Source organism: Gracilinanus agilis, chromosome 1 (assembly GCF_016433145.1).
Source record: "Gracilinanus agilis isolate LMUSP501 chromosome 1, AgileGrace, whole genome shotgun sequence".
In the NCBI taxonomy this organism is placed as follows: domain Eukaryota; kingdom Metazoa; phylum Chordata; class Mammalia; order Didelphimorphia; family Didelphidae; genus Gracilinanus; species Gracilinanus agilis.
The window spans coordinates 66,106,923-66,120,107 of NC_058130.1; the positions used below are offsets into that span (position 1 = coordinate 66,106,923).

The following is a 13,185-nucleotide window of genomic DNA, read 5'->3' on the forward strand; positions in this document are numbered from 1 at the left end:
GGAGAATTCAGAGAAACAGGAAGATTTGTATGAACTGATACAGAATAAAGAAAGAGAAAATAATATCAGCTATGACTATGTAAATGAAAGCCACACTGATGAAAACAAAATCCAGGCCATATATAATGGGCAATATTGGTTCCAGAACAGTAAAGCAACATAGTTCTGTTTAGTCAGAAATGGTAAAGTAGGTCAGTTGTAAACACTCTATTAGGTACTCTGGTTTAACTGTTTTTATGGGAAAATATAAAGAGGCAGCCTTTATTAGCAAATAATACATCAAAAATTTCACAATAAATGTATGTATGAAAATCAAATGTGTGATTTTGATTAGCATTACTTGCTCAATTAAATTTTATAAAATTCTCTAGGCCTGCCTAAGTAGACTCAAAATAAGAAATCTACCACTTAAAACCACAACAAACTGAAACCACTTACCTCTAGATTCTCAAGAATCTCTGTGGCTCCAAATATCTTTATCTCTGTGCTCATGTAGTGGTTACTTAAGAGAATTTCTGTTTGGTCAGCATAAAGCCCAGGGTTGAAGGGCACTTCTGCACTGATCTGGTCTCCAGAGAAGTGGCCGTCTTGGAGAGATGCTGTGACCAGGAGAGCTGTTTTCCTCATGCTGAGGTGTTTGAGTTGCTTATCAGTAAGCCTGTGCATCATGATGGAGCACGTGTACTGGCCTGGAGCAATGAGAGTTTCATACCGTGTATGTAGCACACAATAAATGGTTAAACATTCCATGCCTGAATCCCTGGCACCTTCTAGGATGATAATTTTTGTCATCTACAATGATATTTCTGTATGAATCTAGGCAACTCTGTAAGACTACAAATTGCTGAGAGGATGCCAGATTGCATCAGGAGATGGAGTTTCCTTGCATGGTAGTTCTTTAGACTGAGAACAGAGATGCGATCCTCCCCGTCCTATGAAGACACTTCAGTTCTGCCTGACATAGTTCCTGGCTCAGACAGAGCTGGTGCTTAATAAATGCTTGTTGATGCATGGATTAATCTACAATCCTCCCTCCCTATCATCACCACATCCAGTTAACTGCTAAGCTCCAACACTTCTACCTCCATTTACATCCATTCCTTTATTTCATTCAATTGTCTCATTCTAGTAGAAAGCTTCAAAGCCTTAAGTCAACACCTTGAACACCTCCCTGCCAGGAGGTGGATAGCATGGCTCATCAGCAGTCATCTGTTGTGATAAAATGTCAGCGGGTCTCTCTTCCTCCTATTCTATATTATAGATACTGTTGCCATAATACTCCTCTACTCGAAAAATGTGAGAGGCTCCCCTTTGCCTACTGAGTCAAGTCCAAATACTTTAGCCTGGCAATCAAGGCTGATGGAAAGCTAAAAGTCAACTACTCATCCAGTCTTAGCTCACATTACTTATCTACACGTACTCAATGATCTAATCAAAAGGAACTACTCACTATGCCATGAATACAGCCTACCTTTATGTTTTTGATTATACTATTTTTAATGACCAGATTTTTTCTCCCAAACTCTACTCGTTGAAAATCTACCCATTCTACAAGGTCCAGATCAAATGCCGCCTTACCAAGGATAGCCTCTCCTTAATCCACCCAAATCTGAAGTGATCTCTCTCCACCCTGAGAACACGATTTTAGAACTTGTATTTGGATTCCCTAATCATCTGTATAATTGTCTTAGCATCCTTCCAAGATTCTAAGTCTCCTTAGGCATTTGTATCATCCTTAGTGCTTAGCACAAAGCAACCATTAAATAATTTTTTATTGAATTCACCAGGTCCCATGATGTTTTGTCCTGGATCAAACTGTGTGCCAGGCTTGGTGCTCACTGCTGGGTAAATATGGTAAAGTCTTTGGCAACCAAGAGCCTGAAGAAAAATGGCACCAGGGAAACCACTAAGAAATAAAAGTTTGTGTCAAAATGACTTCTGTCCAGCTGCCAGTGTTGTTAAAGATCTGAAGCTTTGCCAGCTAAGGCACAGTGATGGAAGAGAGTCAGCCAGCTGCCAGGTACATTTCCACACCTAGACTTTCTAGGAGCTGGCCCTGACCTTGCTGAGTTCTTAGAGCTTGCTTATGACTCAGCAGGGTCAACTTCTCCCTCACTGTTTTAGCCTGGGTTCAGATGTCCCTGGACAGGCATCAGTCCTTCTCTAAGTTAGCTGTCAGGACCTATGCAATGCCCAAGGACAACAGGTAGGGTCCCCTTTCAACCAAAGTGCTTCTGAGAATCACAGCAAAAATTCTTGAATTATTCCCGAGAATCACGACAATAGCAATGATAACAATGACAAGAGGATTGGACATTTTAGAAAAAATAAATTCCTTGTGGCAGCAGCACTGAGCCATAAACCCAAGTGCCAACATTAATTTCCTCAGGTTGAATTGTCAGAATCATAGGCCTGTCTTCGTAGATGGCTTCTATGAAACAAGAGGCCTCGTCCCATGTCTCGATATTTCCTCAAGTTACAGCTACTGCCTGGGACAATGTCAATGCTTAGAGCCTGGCAAATTTACCTAAAGATGCATCAAATCCAGGTTCTGTTGTGAAAATGTCATATGCTGGAAAATCAAATACTTCTTGGTTGAACTGGAGATGACAGCTGATGAGGGTTTCGGGATGAAGTTCCACAATGGTTTCCACCTGGACCGGTGAGCATTCCCCTAGAGACAACAGGTAGGAATGGGATGAGGAGGGACAAGAACAGGTCACGTACGCGTGGCCGCCATGCCTTCCAGCCCTTTGGATGAACGCTTCATTTTTTTTATCTCTATACATTTCACTCCCATTACAAGTTCTTAGTGTTTTCTAGATAGGAACAAGATAGTGCCTGGACTTATAATTTCACTGATACAGGGACTTTGCAGGTGAGGAAATGCTTTCTTCCACTGCATCTCAGTTCCTTCTCTTTATCTTAGAGTAGCAATTCACTAACTTTTTGGTCTCAGGACATATTTATACTTTTTTTAAAAACTAAATTTTATTGCCAATTCCAGACTTTCTCTTTTCCTCTCTCGTCCCCAACCCACTGAAAAGAAGCACAGTTTCTATGTGGATTACAATATGAAGTCAGGAGAAATAAATGACCAAAATTAGCCATGTTCTGGGGAAAAAAAGAAAAAGAAAGAAAAAATATATGCCTCAAGTTTCCATCAGTTCTCTCTCTGGAGGTGGAGAGCATTTTTCATCATGGGTCCTTTAGAACTGTGGTGGGTCATTGGGTTGATCAACACTACTATGTCTTTCACAGTTGATAATTCTTGTAATATTGCTTTTATTGTGACTTCTTTACACTTCTAAAAATTATAGAGGACTCCAAAGAGATTTTGTTTATGTGGGTTATAGCTATTAACTTTATTGTAGAAGAAATTAGAATAGTATTATGAAAATCATTTTGACCTCTCAAGACTTTCTGAAAGGCCACGCACTTTGAAAGCCTTCTTAAAGTCTTAGAAACTTGTCTCGGGTCCTAAATGGTTCAGTGACTTGTCCAAGGTCACATAGTATGTGACAGAGGTGGGACTTGAACTCAGGTTCCAAGGTCACTCATCTCTCTATCCACTTACACTCATTTGCCTCTAAGTATTTTCTAACCAAGTCTTATTAAAACAAGCACAGGGAGCAAAAGTATTACTGAAAGCTCTATAATAATAGCAGCGTTTATGAAAGGAGGAGGGGCATAGATTGTTGTCAGGTGTGTAAGTCATACTATATCACCAACTACTTCAGTTCATTTCAGCATCTGTTCTAGATCTTGTACCTCATGAGTGAGGCAGCTGAATGAGCCCCATTAATGCATTCTTTTTTTTTCCTGTCAGCCAGAAGGAGGGGTAATTTATTTCTGGACATCAATAGGCCAATAGTTCTCCAATAATATACTAAATATCATTTCAACAACAGCATAATGTCATGCACTTGTATTATGTTGAAGAAAAAAAAGGCCACGGTGATGTAATAAAGTCTGGCTCATTAATCAGAACAAGAATGGTGATATTTAATTTTACCAGTTAAGTGACTTTAAAAACAGCATTTTTTTTTCGTTATTGTCAAGGCTAGTAATGGGCAAGAGGGAACAGGCTTAATGGTGGTAGAGTCACTTTTTAAAAGGTAATTATAAAAATCAAAGCCCGTGAGAGGCTTGCTGGTGGTTTATTTCCAGAATTCTCCACTGCAAGGTAGAGCTCTCCTTTAACACCTATGAGATTGAAATGTATCTTTTATTCAAAGTGACAAATGTCAGTTTAGCTATCATGTATAAATACTGTCCTGCCAAGTTCCCACATGAAACACAAAGTTCAATTAATCCAAAAGAGAAAACAGGAGAAAGGGGAAAGTTATGGGGAGAGTCTGTCTGAATCTGCCATTTATCAGCTTTGGAGTCTCAAGTCTCATTTAAAGAACACTGACAAAAATACTAGCCCTGAAAGGTTCATCAAATCACAGATTTAGGGCCAGGAGAGACCTCAGATTAGAGGCTAGCACATCTGACCACTTGTTTTATAGATAATAAAACTGAGATACCAAGAGATTTGGTGATCAAATAACTATTAAGTATCTAAATCTGGATTCGAACCCAGGTCTTCCTGATTCCAAATATAGTGTCCTAGACACTATGCAAAGATATCTTTCCATCCCAGAACATCCTCTGAGCTGGAATCAAGTGTAAGCCATCAGTATTCTCATTAGCAAGAACACCTAGAAAACTACAAACACTGATCATTAATATACTTTGAATATACAGCACTTTAAAATAATATTTCATCTTTCCCTAATTACATGTAAAAACAATTTTAACATTAAAAATTTTTTGAGGTCCAAATTCTCTTCCTTCCTCCCACTCTCCTTCCCTTGCCCCTTCCCTGAGACAGTAAGCAATCTGATATTGATCTTACGTGTACAAACACTGATCATTCACAGACCACTGTATGGTATTAAAAAAAAGGCAATTTGCTCACAATCCCCTATGAGGGAGGAACTGTAAATATTTTAGGGTTGAAGCAACTGAGGCTCAAAGATTGAGAGATTTATTATCCTCTGGTATCTGGGCTACTTTGTAGCAGAATTAGCCCATGAATCCCAGCCCTTTGAATCTCAGCTCCAGAGGTATTCTTTCCATGATTCCACTCTTGTCTCTACCGTAATCCAAATGATTTGTTTACTGCCACAGCTCTGCTGGACCTTTTCCAAGGCCCTCTCCTTTTTCAGATCTTATACTGAGGAATGTTCAAATTGCAGGGAGTTTCCTCCATTCAAGACAGCACGGTTTAAGTGGCAAAGGAGAAGGTGAGCAAGTCTTGGAGTCGTATCATTTTTTTAACTATGAGACCCTATCTAGGGTGCACAATCTCCTTGAAAAGCCTCCATTTCTTCTCCTCTAAAATAGGGATAACAAGGCTTGCATCACCAAACTCTTGGGGTTATGCTAAGAAAAGTGCTGTCTGAAACTGGAAACACCTGGTAAAATGTTAGTCGTTATGATCACCATTACCTCTCAAGTTGGTGCTTCTTTCTCCAGTTACAACTATCACTTTGGAGGCAGTGATTCCCTGAAAGTTGGTTGGGATGCCACTGATGTGGGTGGCCACGATCCTTTGAGGGGTGCTGATCCAGATCTAAGAAATAAACCAAAAAACAAAGACCACTAACACCAAACCAAACAATTGACTGCTGTAAGAATCCACCTTGCCCTCTGGAGGCCATGTCAAACAAGCAGAAATTAAAGCAGGAACAGTTGTTTGTAAGGTGGGCATTGATTTTTGCCAGAGATTGCGAGCCTCTTAGCTTCTCATAAAGATGATGTTTGTTCAATTGGGTGAAATGGTTTTTCAGAAAGGGAAGGAAAAAGTCATCTTATTTTATTACCATTAATTTGAAATAAATCAACCAGCTTATGAAGCAAGCAAAAGGTTGTACTTAACATCCCAGGACCATTGTGCTTAAAGACAGACAACAAATATTTACATAGCGCCATCCCTTTGGCTTTCATGGAAAGGGACCTGGGCTGAGTAGAGGTCAGTATGCAGGGCTGAGTCTTCCCAAAAAAGCAGCTGAATTCTTTTAGGTCTCCCTTGCAAATACTGGAAATTCATTCACACAATCACAGCTTTATTAATCTGAAGTTGTTCAGCATCTGCTTCTCCTGTGCTGCAGAAAGGGGAATTAAGTTGCTGCCTCATGGAAACCAAGCTAAATATGCAAACTATTAGGTTAAACTTCCTTATTCAATCCAGCACAAGCTCACTATAAAAATGAGATGCATTTGGATACAGACCAGGCACTTTCCATTGATTCACTCCGGTTTGCAGATAAATAGTAAAGAAAGAGAAATGACTTCGTTCACCTCCTGGAAGATTCAGAAGGTGACTTACTAGGGAAGTTTTTGCATTTAGTAAGGAGGGGGTTGAATCCTAACAAGCTTGAATATCTTACCCCCACAGCCTCTCTGAGTCCTTGATGGCTTCTTGGCAAACTTCCAACCACAGTCATTCTAGACCCTTTTGTGGCTTGGCAGCAACCCCCTATCAATTTCTGATTTCCCAACCTTGCGACCAAAAGCTTTAGAGAGCAAGCTCATTTTCAAATGGAAGGGTTTTAAACAGAATTTGACGTCGAGTTTTTCTTTAGCCCTTGTCCTTTTTTTTCTACACATCCATCTGCGATAACATGAGATGGTTAGAAATACTCAGAGGGAAAAAGTCCTGGTGCCTTACCTCCTTGTATGTCCTGAGAACTCCAGCGATCTCGTAATAAAGAGTCGCAGCTCCAGAGTCTCTTGCCACAGCCACACCAGTCTTGGGATCAACTTGGAGGATATTACTGGCTGAAGAGCTCCATGTTCCTGAGAGACCTGGGAAGGAGACCTCTCCTTGTTAGAGGATACTTTAGGTGTCTTCCTTCTGGTCTAAGTTCCTACATACCAGCTGAAACCTCTGGAATGTATCTCAAATATTAAATTCATGTCAAGCCTATCATGTTGCAGGGGAGAAAACTGAAGCCCAGATTAGGTGAGTGATTTGCCCAAGGTCACACAGATAATGGGCATTAGAGGTGGAATTTGAACTCTTGCCTTCCAGGCATCAGAGCCACAAAGCAATAGAAACACCCATCAAGTCAGAAATGGGAATTTGTAACAGGGTATCTTGGGTATCTCTTACCATCTGGGTTGATCAGGACCGTGCTCAAACAGAGGACATCTCCTACTACGACAGTCTCGGTTAGTTCTGGAGAGATGACTTGCTGGACAGGCAGTGGCACATAATCCGAGAGGCCAGTGTGTTCCATGTCCCATACAGCAAGCAGGGTCAGGCCAACATTGACTGTGCGGATGACGCAGGTATTATTGGTAGTTCCCTTCCCGATCTGGACAAAGTCATCTCTGGATATCGAAGGAAGAAAAATGTGTTTCCAAGAGTAGTAGTCACACCTAAAAGAATATCAGGCTCCATCCAGAGAAAGATGGATTTCAGTCTGATCTCTTATGTGGGGGAAGATGACTAGTTAGTTGGATTCATTATATCATTTTTTAAAAAGTGTTTTGTTTTGTTTTTTCCTTGCCTATTCCTGAAGTATGATGTGACCTAGTGAAAAGGGCACAATTGAAAAATCAAAACCCCTGGGTTCTAAGCCTGGCTTCATCACTTTTTTTTGTTCTTCAGTCATTTCAGTCTTGTCTGACTCTTTGTGACCCCATTTGAGGTTTTCTTGGCAAAGATACAGGAGTGGTTTGCCAGTTCCTTCTCTAGATCATTTTACAGATGAGGAAACTGAAGCAAACAAGGTTAAGTGACTTGTCCAGGGTCACACTGCTAGTAAGGGTCTGAGGCCAGATTTGAACTCAGGAAGATGAGTCTTCCTGACTCCAGGGCCAGCACTCTATCCATTGTACCATATAGCAGCCCATCACTACTTTACCTCAACTATATCATTTTTCTTCTCTAATAATAAGAAAAAACCCACTATTTTACTTGAGCTACATTATTTTTCTTCTCTAATAAGGAGAAAAAAACCCACTATTTTACCTCAAGTATATAAATTTTCTTCTCTAATAAGCCTTGACTTAACCATCTATGAAATGGACCTGAAAAGAGGCCAGATTCTCTGAGTGAATATAGCCTCAAAGGGAGCCTAATGACAAAATTTAACTGAACCATATCATTTTTATTCTCTATTAAGCCTTGACTTAACCATATGTGAAATGGGCCTGAAAAAGGGGCCAGATGCTCTGAGTTAATATGGCAGCTTTATACTCAGAGGGTTAGCTCAAGGCTGAGATGGTTTTGATAACTCTCTGTTGCTTATCTTCTATGCTGATTCTGAGATTTAAATATGTCTGTATCAGCTTCTGGGAAGAACTGCAAGAAACCATTTTTGTTGTTGTTGTTGCTGTAATGAGGGATTATATAGAAAATATCTCCAGTTAAAGTCTGAAATCCAACCCTCATTTTTCCTTTTTGAATTTCTCTAATGAGATTGTTTCATTAGAAACTCCCTCTAATTTCCATCTCATGATAAATTCAACAACAAGGCTGATACATCCTTAGCTCTTATCTATGGCTCAAATTAGAAACTCTGAATAATGTCTGAAAACAATCTGTTTCTTTGGATTTCACGGCTTGTACCCTCTCCTTTTATCACTGGGATTTTCTTTTTTTTTTTTTTTTCCTTTCTGTGTTTGCCACATTAGCATTGAGAGTCACAGAACTGTAGAATTGGAAGAAGTCTCAGAGGTCCTTTAGTCCAAAGTTGACCTGAAGCATGACTCTCCCCATAATCTTTCTGGGAAGCAGGATCAACCTCTGCTTGCTGTCAGATAACCAGTGGCTAGACTGGCCCTCAGTTCAAAGACTAGAGTCACAAGAGTAACTAGGTGGTGCAGTGGTTAGAGCACTGGACCAAGAGTCAGGAAGACCTGAATTCAAATCTGGCTTCAAACATTTACCAGCTGTATGACTGTGGGGAAATTATTTAATTCCTGTTTACCTCAGTTTCCTCATCTATAAAATGAGGAGTAAAAATAACATCTACCTTCCTAGGGTGGTTGTGAGAATCAGATGAGATACTAATTATAAAACATGATATCTGGCACATAGTACTCACTATATAAGTTTTAATTAACGTTTATTGAATATAAGAAAAAATGATAAAATGGAAAGAAACCTGCTTTGCTGTTTAGTAAATAGGTGATTTTTACCTGCATGTAAAAATAGGGATAATATACACTACTGGCCTCAAGGAATACTGTGATGACTTATTAATTCATTCCACAAGCATTTGCTTTCCATGGACCAGGCAATGAGATAAACTACATAGGGGGCACTGTGACTGCCTTTTTGCCTTTCTCTGTAACTCCAGAGCTTTGCACAGTAATAGACAAATAGTAGGTGCTTAATAAATGCTTTTGGGTGAATATACCACAAAAAAGTCATTTGTTTTTATCATTACTATGATTGAAACCAGAGATGGATTTCAAGGCCGTAGCTCAGGAAGTGTTAGTGTTTCATTCAGGATGTTCATCGATTCCTTCCTTCCTCACATCCTACCCTGACACCCAAAGGAAAGCCCCAAGCTCTTTTTGAAAAGATTCAAACACTCTAAAATTCAGCAAACTATTAATATAGATGGCATGGAGGGTCCTTCAAATGGTCTGTTTGTCTCCTAGTTTGGCAAGGGAAATTTGGGTGATCACCAGCTACCTGTTCGTTGCAAAGTTGAGGACGGAGTTATGAGCATGGAAAATCTCCCCAGAATTGTCATGAAAATGCACAGTGAAGGTCAGGGTCATTCCCAAAGGTAGAGCTGCCAAAACCTCCTTATTCTGGGCATGCAGAACGGGGCTCACTGAAATCCTCAGGTATGAAACAGGAGACACCTAAAATGCACAGTCCAGGAGGGAAAATAATGCACGTTTAAAATTGTTCACCTGCCCTTCTCTGATCACAAGGAAGACAGACTCGAATCCTACATTGAAGCACAGTGTGTTTCATATCGAATTAAGTGTAGAATGTGTATTTTATAACAATATATTCTTCATATTAATATTAATTCTTCATATAGAATAGAAGAACATGGTTCTATTGCTGCCTGCGGATCACATCTTTGACAAGGTAGCAGCTGACCTTACCCTTCAAGTCATGACAGAGAAAAGATTAAAGTCCCCAGTCACATTCTCTGCCTTCATCAAGCTTACTGACTCCTTCAGATTCCAAACACAGAGGCTAAGCCAAAACTCTAAGATGGGCATCCCAGTTACACTGTTTTCTTTTACCAAAATCAGCTAAACACAAGGTGACTGTTCACATTTTAGAGGGATCCTTTGCTTTAGGAACAGATTCAACTGCAGGGATCTACAGGAGTTCTTTAAATAGACAGGTCTGCTATAGCATATTAAAACACGATTTTTGAGGGAAAGAAAAGAAATATTCACTGCATGGAACTCTTCAATTTGTGTATCTCTCGACTGGAAAAGAAGGCTAAGATTGGGGAGCAGGAAGGGACCTTGATTCTATGAGGTCTTAAGCAGGATCCCAGGATCTGACCCATCACCAACTCACTGACTAATCTTATTGTTTTGGGAATTTGGTTTCTTCCTTTGAAAAATGAACAGGCGGGACTAGCAAACCTACTGCTAATTTCAAAATTTGCCCATACATACTAGCTCTAAAAGTGCTGTGTCTTCAAGACAAATGAACGCACAATCAGTTTTGACCTGTATGAGAACTGGATGAGATGAGAGGTCTGGTGGGGGGGGGGTGGCGGGTAAGCCTTTGCAGGTCAACTCTCTTGTGAGGAGGACCTGTTAATTAATGAAAGGGGCCAAGAGTGCTATAGGAAACATCTTGAAAATAAAATGAGGACAAGATTCTAGAAAGTGGTTAATAAAAAATAAGGCAAGGAAACTCTCTTTCCTGACTGGGGAGCAGAGTCTTGACTTGCCTGCACAATTTAGCCTCCATCAGCCTTAAGTTTCCTTCAAGACTCATCAACAGTGAGGGATAGAAGGAACTTAGAAGGTTACCTAGAACAAGGGTTCACAGATTTCAAGGAGTCTATGAACTTGAACAGGAAAAAAATGTATCTTTATTTTATTGCATTTGTTTTTCTTTGTAATTCTATTATATTATATGCATTTAAAAACATCATTCTGAGAAGTGGTTCCATAAGCTTCGCCAGATTGAAAGGATCCATTACATGAAAAAGGTGAAGAACTCCTGTTCTCTAACAACTCTCCCATTTTACAGGTAAGAAAAAATAAGGCCCAGTGAGGTGATAGCTTACCCATAGTTAAATAGCTAGTAACTGTTAAAGGCAAGATCCAAACCCATAACTGCCAATGCATACTAGCAATCAAATAACCCATAGGTAGTAACTGTTGGAGGCAAGATTCAAATCCATAGCTGGTACAGCATATTAGAAATTTAGAAACTCATATTCAGCAATTTTAGAGGCAACATTCAAACTCCTCTCTCCTGACTCAGTTTATGATGTGACTTGCTCAGTGTCACATGGCTAGGAAACAGTAGAATATGAACTGTTATCCAGACCCTCTGACTCCAAGTTTGAGAAAAAAATCTATTTATCAGACTGAATCTTAAGGACTTCCACAGCCTGGCTCCATCCCTATTTTCCACCTTTTTTCATATGACTTCTTTTCAAGGTCATTATATTCTAGATAAACTGGGTAACTGGCCATTCTGTGGCCTCATTTCTAGAGTCTCTGCAATCCTATCTCAGTGGGTTCAGGGACCTATCTAATATTTTATCATGCAGAGGGGGACAAATGATGATAGGGAACCTTTTGTAGACATCCAATGAGACACTAGAACTCAAAGAGTGTTGGCAGAATCAGGACAAGCATTTGTGTACCCCAGTCAAAGTTTGAAAACTGTACCCTGTGGGTCACTTGTTCACCAAAGTTCTCACTGAAATACATAGGATGCGATAGCATCAGGGATAGAAGAGTCTGGTGAAAGGGTGTTAAACTGAGACTCGAGAGAGGGATTTGGGAGTTAATCTTGCCTCCAAAAATAACAGATTGGTGACTGTGGAACAGCTATTTAATTCTGTATAGGTCTTGGTTTCTTCTTCTGTAAAATAGAAATAATAATACTTCACAGTTGTGAGAAAAGAAACTTACAAACAGCATTCCAGAAAAATAAGTTATTATCAGGAAAAAACAAACAACTATGGGCCATGAAGAAATGAAATTTCTGATATTAAAGCATACGCATTTATTTTAAATATTCCAAAGCACTGAGCATTTTGCCTCCATGTTAATTATATCCTAGGTGGTTGCCTATCTTACCTAAAGCCTGGTTTCAGCTCTGATCCCAAGCTGGAAGGGGCTAATAGAGACCATCCATTCTAATCTCCAGCCTTCGGAAAGCCAGGAAATCACTTGGCTGATTATTTTCTTTTATCACATTCATGTACCATGCAAGTCAAGTAGCAGAAAATGAGATTAAATTGTCAACTGGTAGCTATGCATTGTGGGAGATGAAACTCTTCAAGGGAATTAGCCAATGAAAGAAAAAAAGATGGGCCCTTTGAGAAGTTGTGCTCATTCTTTCTGACCCACAATGGACAGCAAAATGCTGTCTAAGGGGACAAAGGCTCATTAATTTAAGTCCACAGATCATGGATTTAGCCCAGGAGGCTCAGAAAGTTAAATGGCTTGTCCAAGGTCACAATGGCAAGATTTGAACACAAGTCAAAGTCCATGATTTTTCAATTATATCACATTCCTTAGTTGTTCTTAAAGAATAGCTTTCTTTGGGGGAGAGAATATGCATCAATCTTTACCCCCAAATAAGCAGCACAGAGATATTCATTTATATATATATATATATATATATGTGTGTGTGTGTGTGTGTGTGTGTGTATTCATTTATATATATATATATATCCATTTATATATATATATGTGTATATATTCATATATATATATATATACATACACACACATATATATATGCAGCCTGTATCGTGAAAAGAGTGTTTGTTATAGAAACAAAGTGCCTATATTTGAGAACCAGCTCTGCTCTCTTAACCAAGTGACATTAGATGAGTCTCTTCATTTTCCTAGTACACTGATAATTATTCCCATCTGAGAGAAGATGCTCAAAGTCCTCATTTCTCATATGGGAATAATTATTGATGCACTAGAACTCTCATATGA

At 39.5% G+C, this 13,185-nt stretch overlaps 1 protein-coding gene across 1 annotated transcript in view; it reads right to left on the reverse strand.

Annotated features, from left to right (window-relative positions):
- NUP210 (nucleoporin 210) overlaps nucleotides 1-13,185 on the reverse strand; it is a 168,472-nt gene that overhangs the window by 9,356 nt on the left and 145,931 nt on the right. The window contains exons 29-34 of the mRNA XM_044676266.1: nucleotides 9,704-9,879; nucleotides 7,166-7,386; nucleotides 6,722-6,858; nucleotides 5,500-5,623; nucleotides 2,528-2,674; nucleotides 439-689 (exon numbers count right to left, since the gene is read on the reverse strand). Of these exons, the coding sequence (XP_044532201.1) occupies nucleotides 439-689; nucleotides 2,528-2,674; nucleotides 5,500-5,623; nucleotides 6,722-6,858; nucleotides 7,166-7,386; nucleotides 9,704-9,879 (1,056 nt within the window). The remainder of the gene's footprint in view (nucleotides 1-438; nucleotides 690-2,527; nucleotides 2,675-5,499; nucleotides 5,624-6,721; nucleotides 6,859-7,165; nucleotides 7,387-9,703; nucleotides 9,880-13,185) is intronic.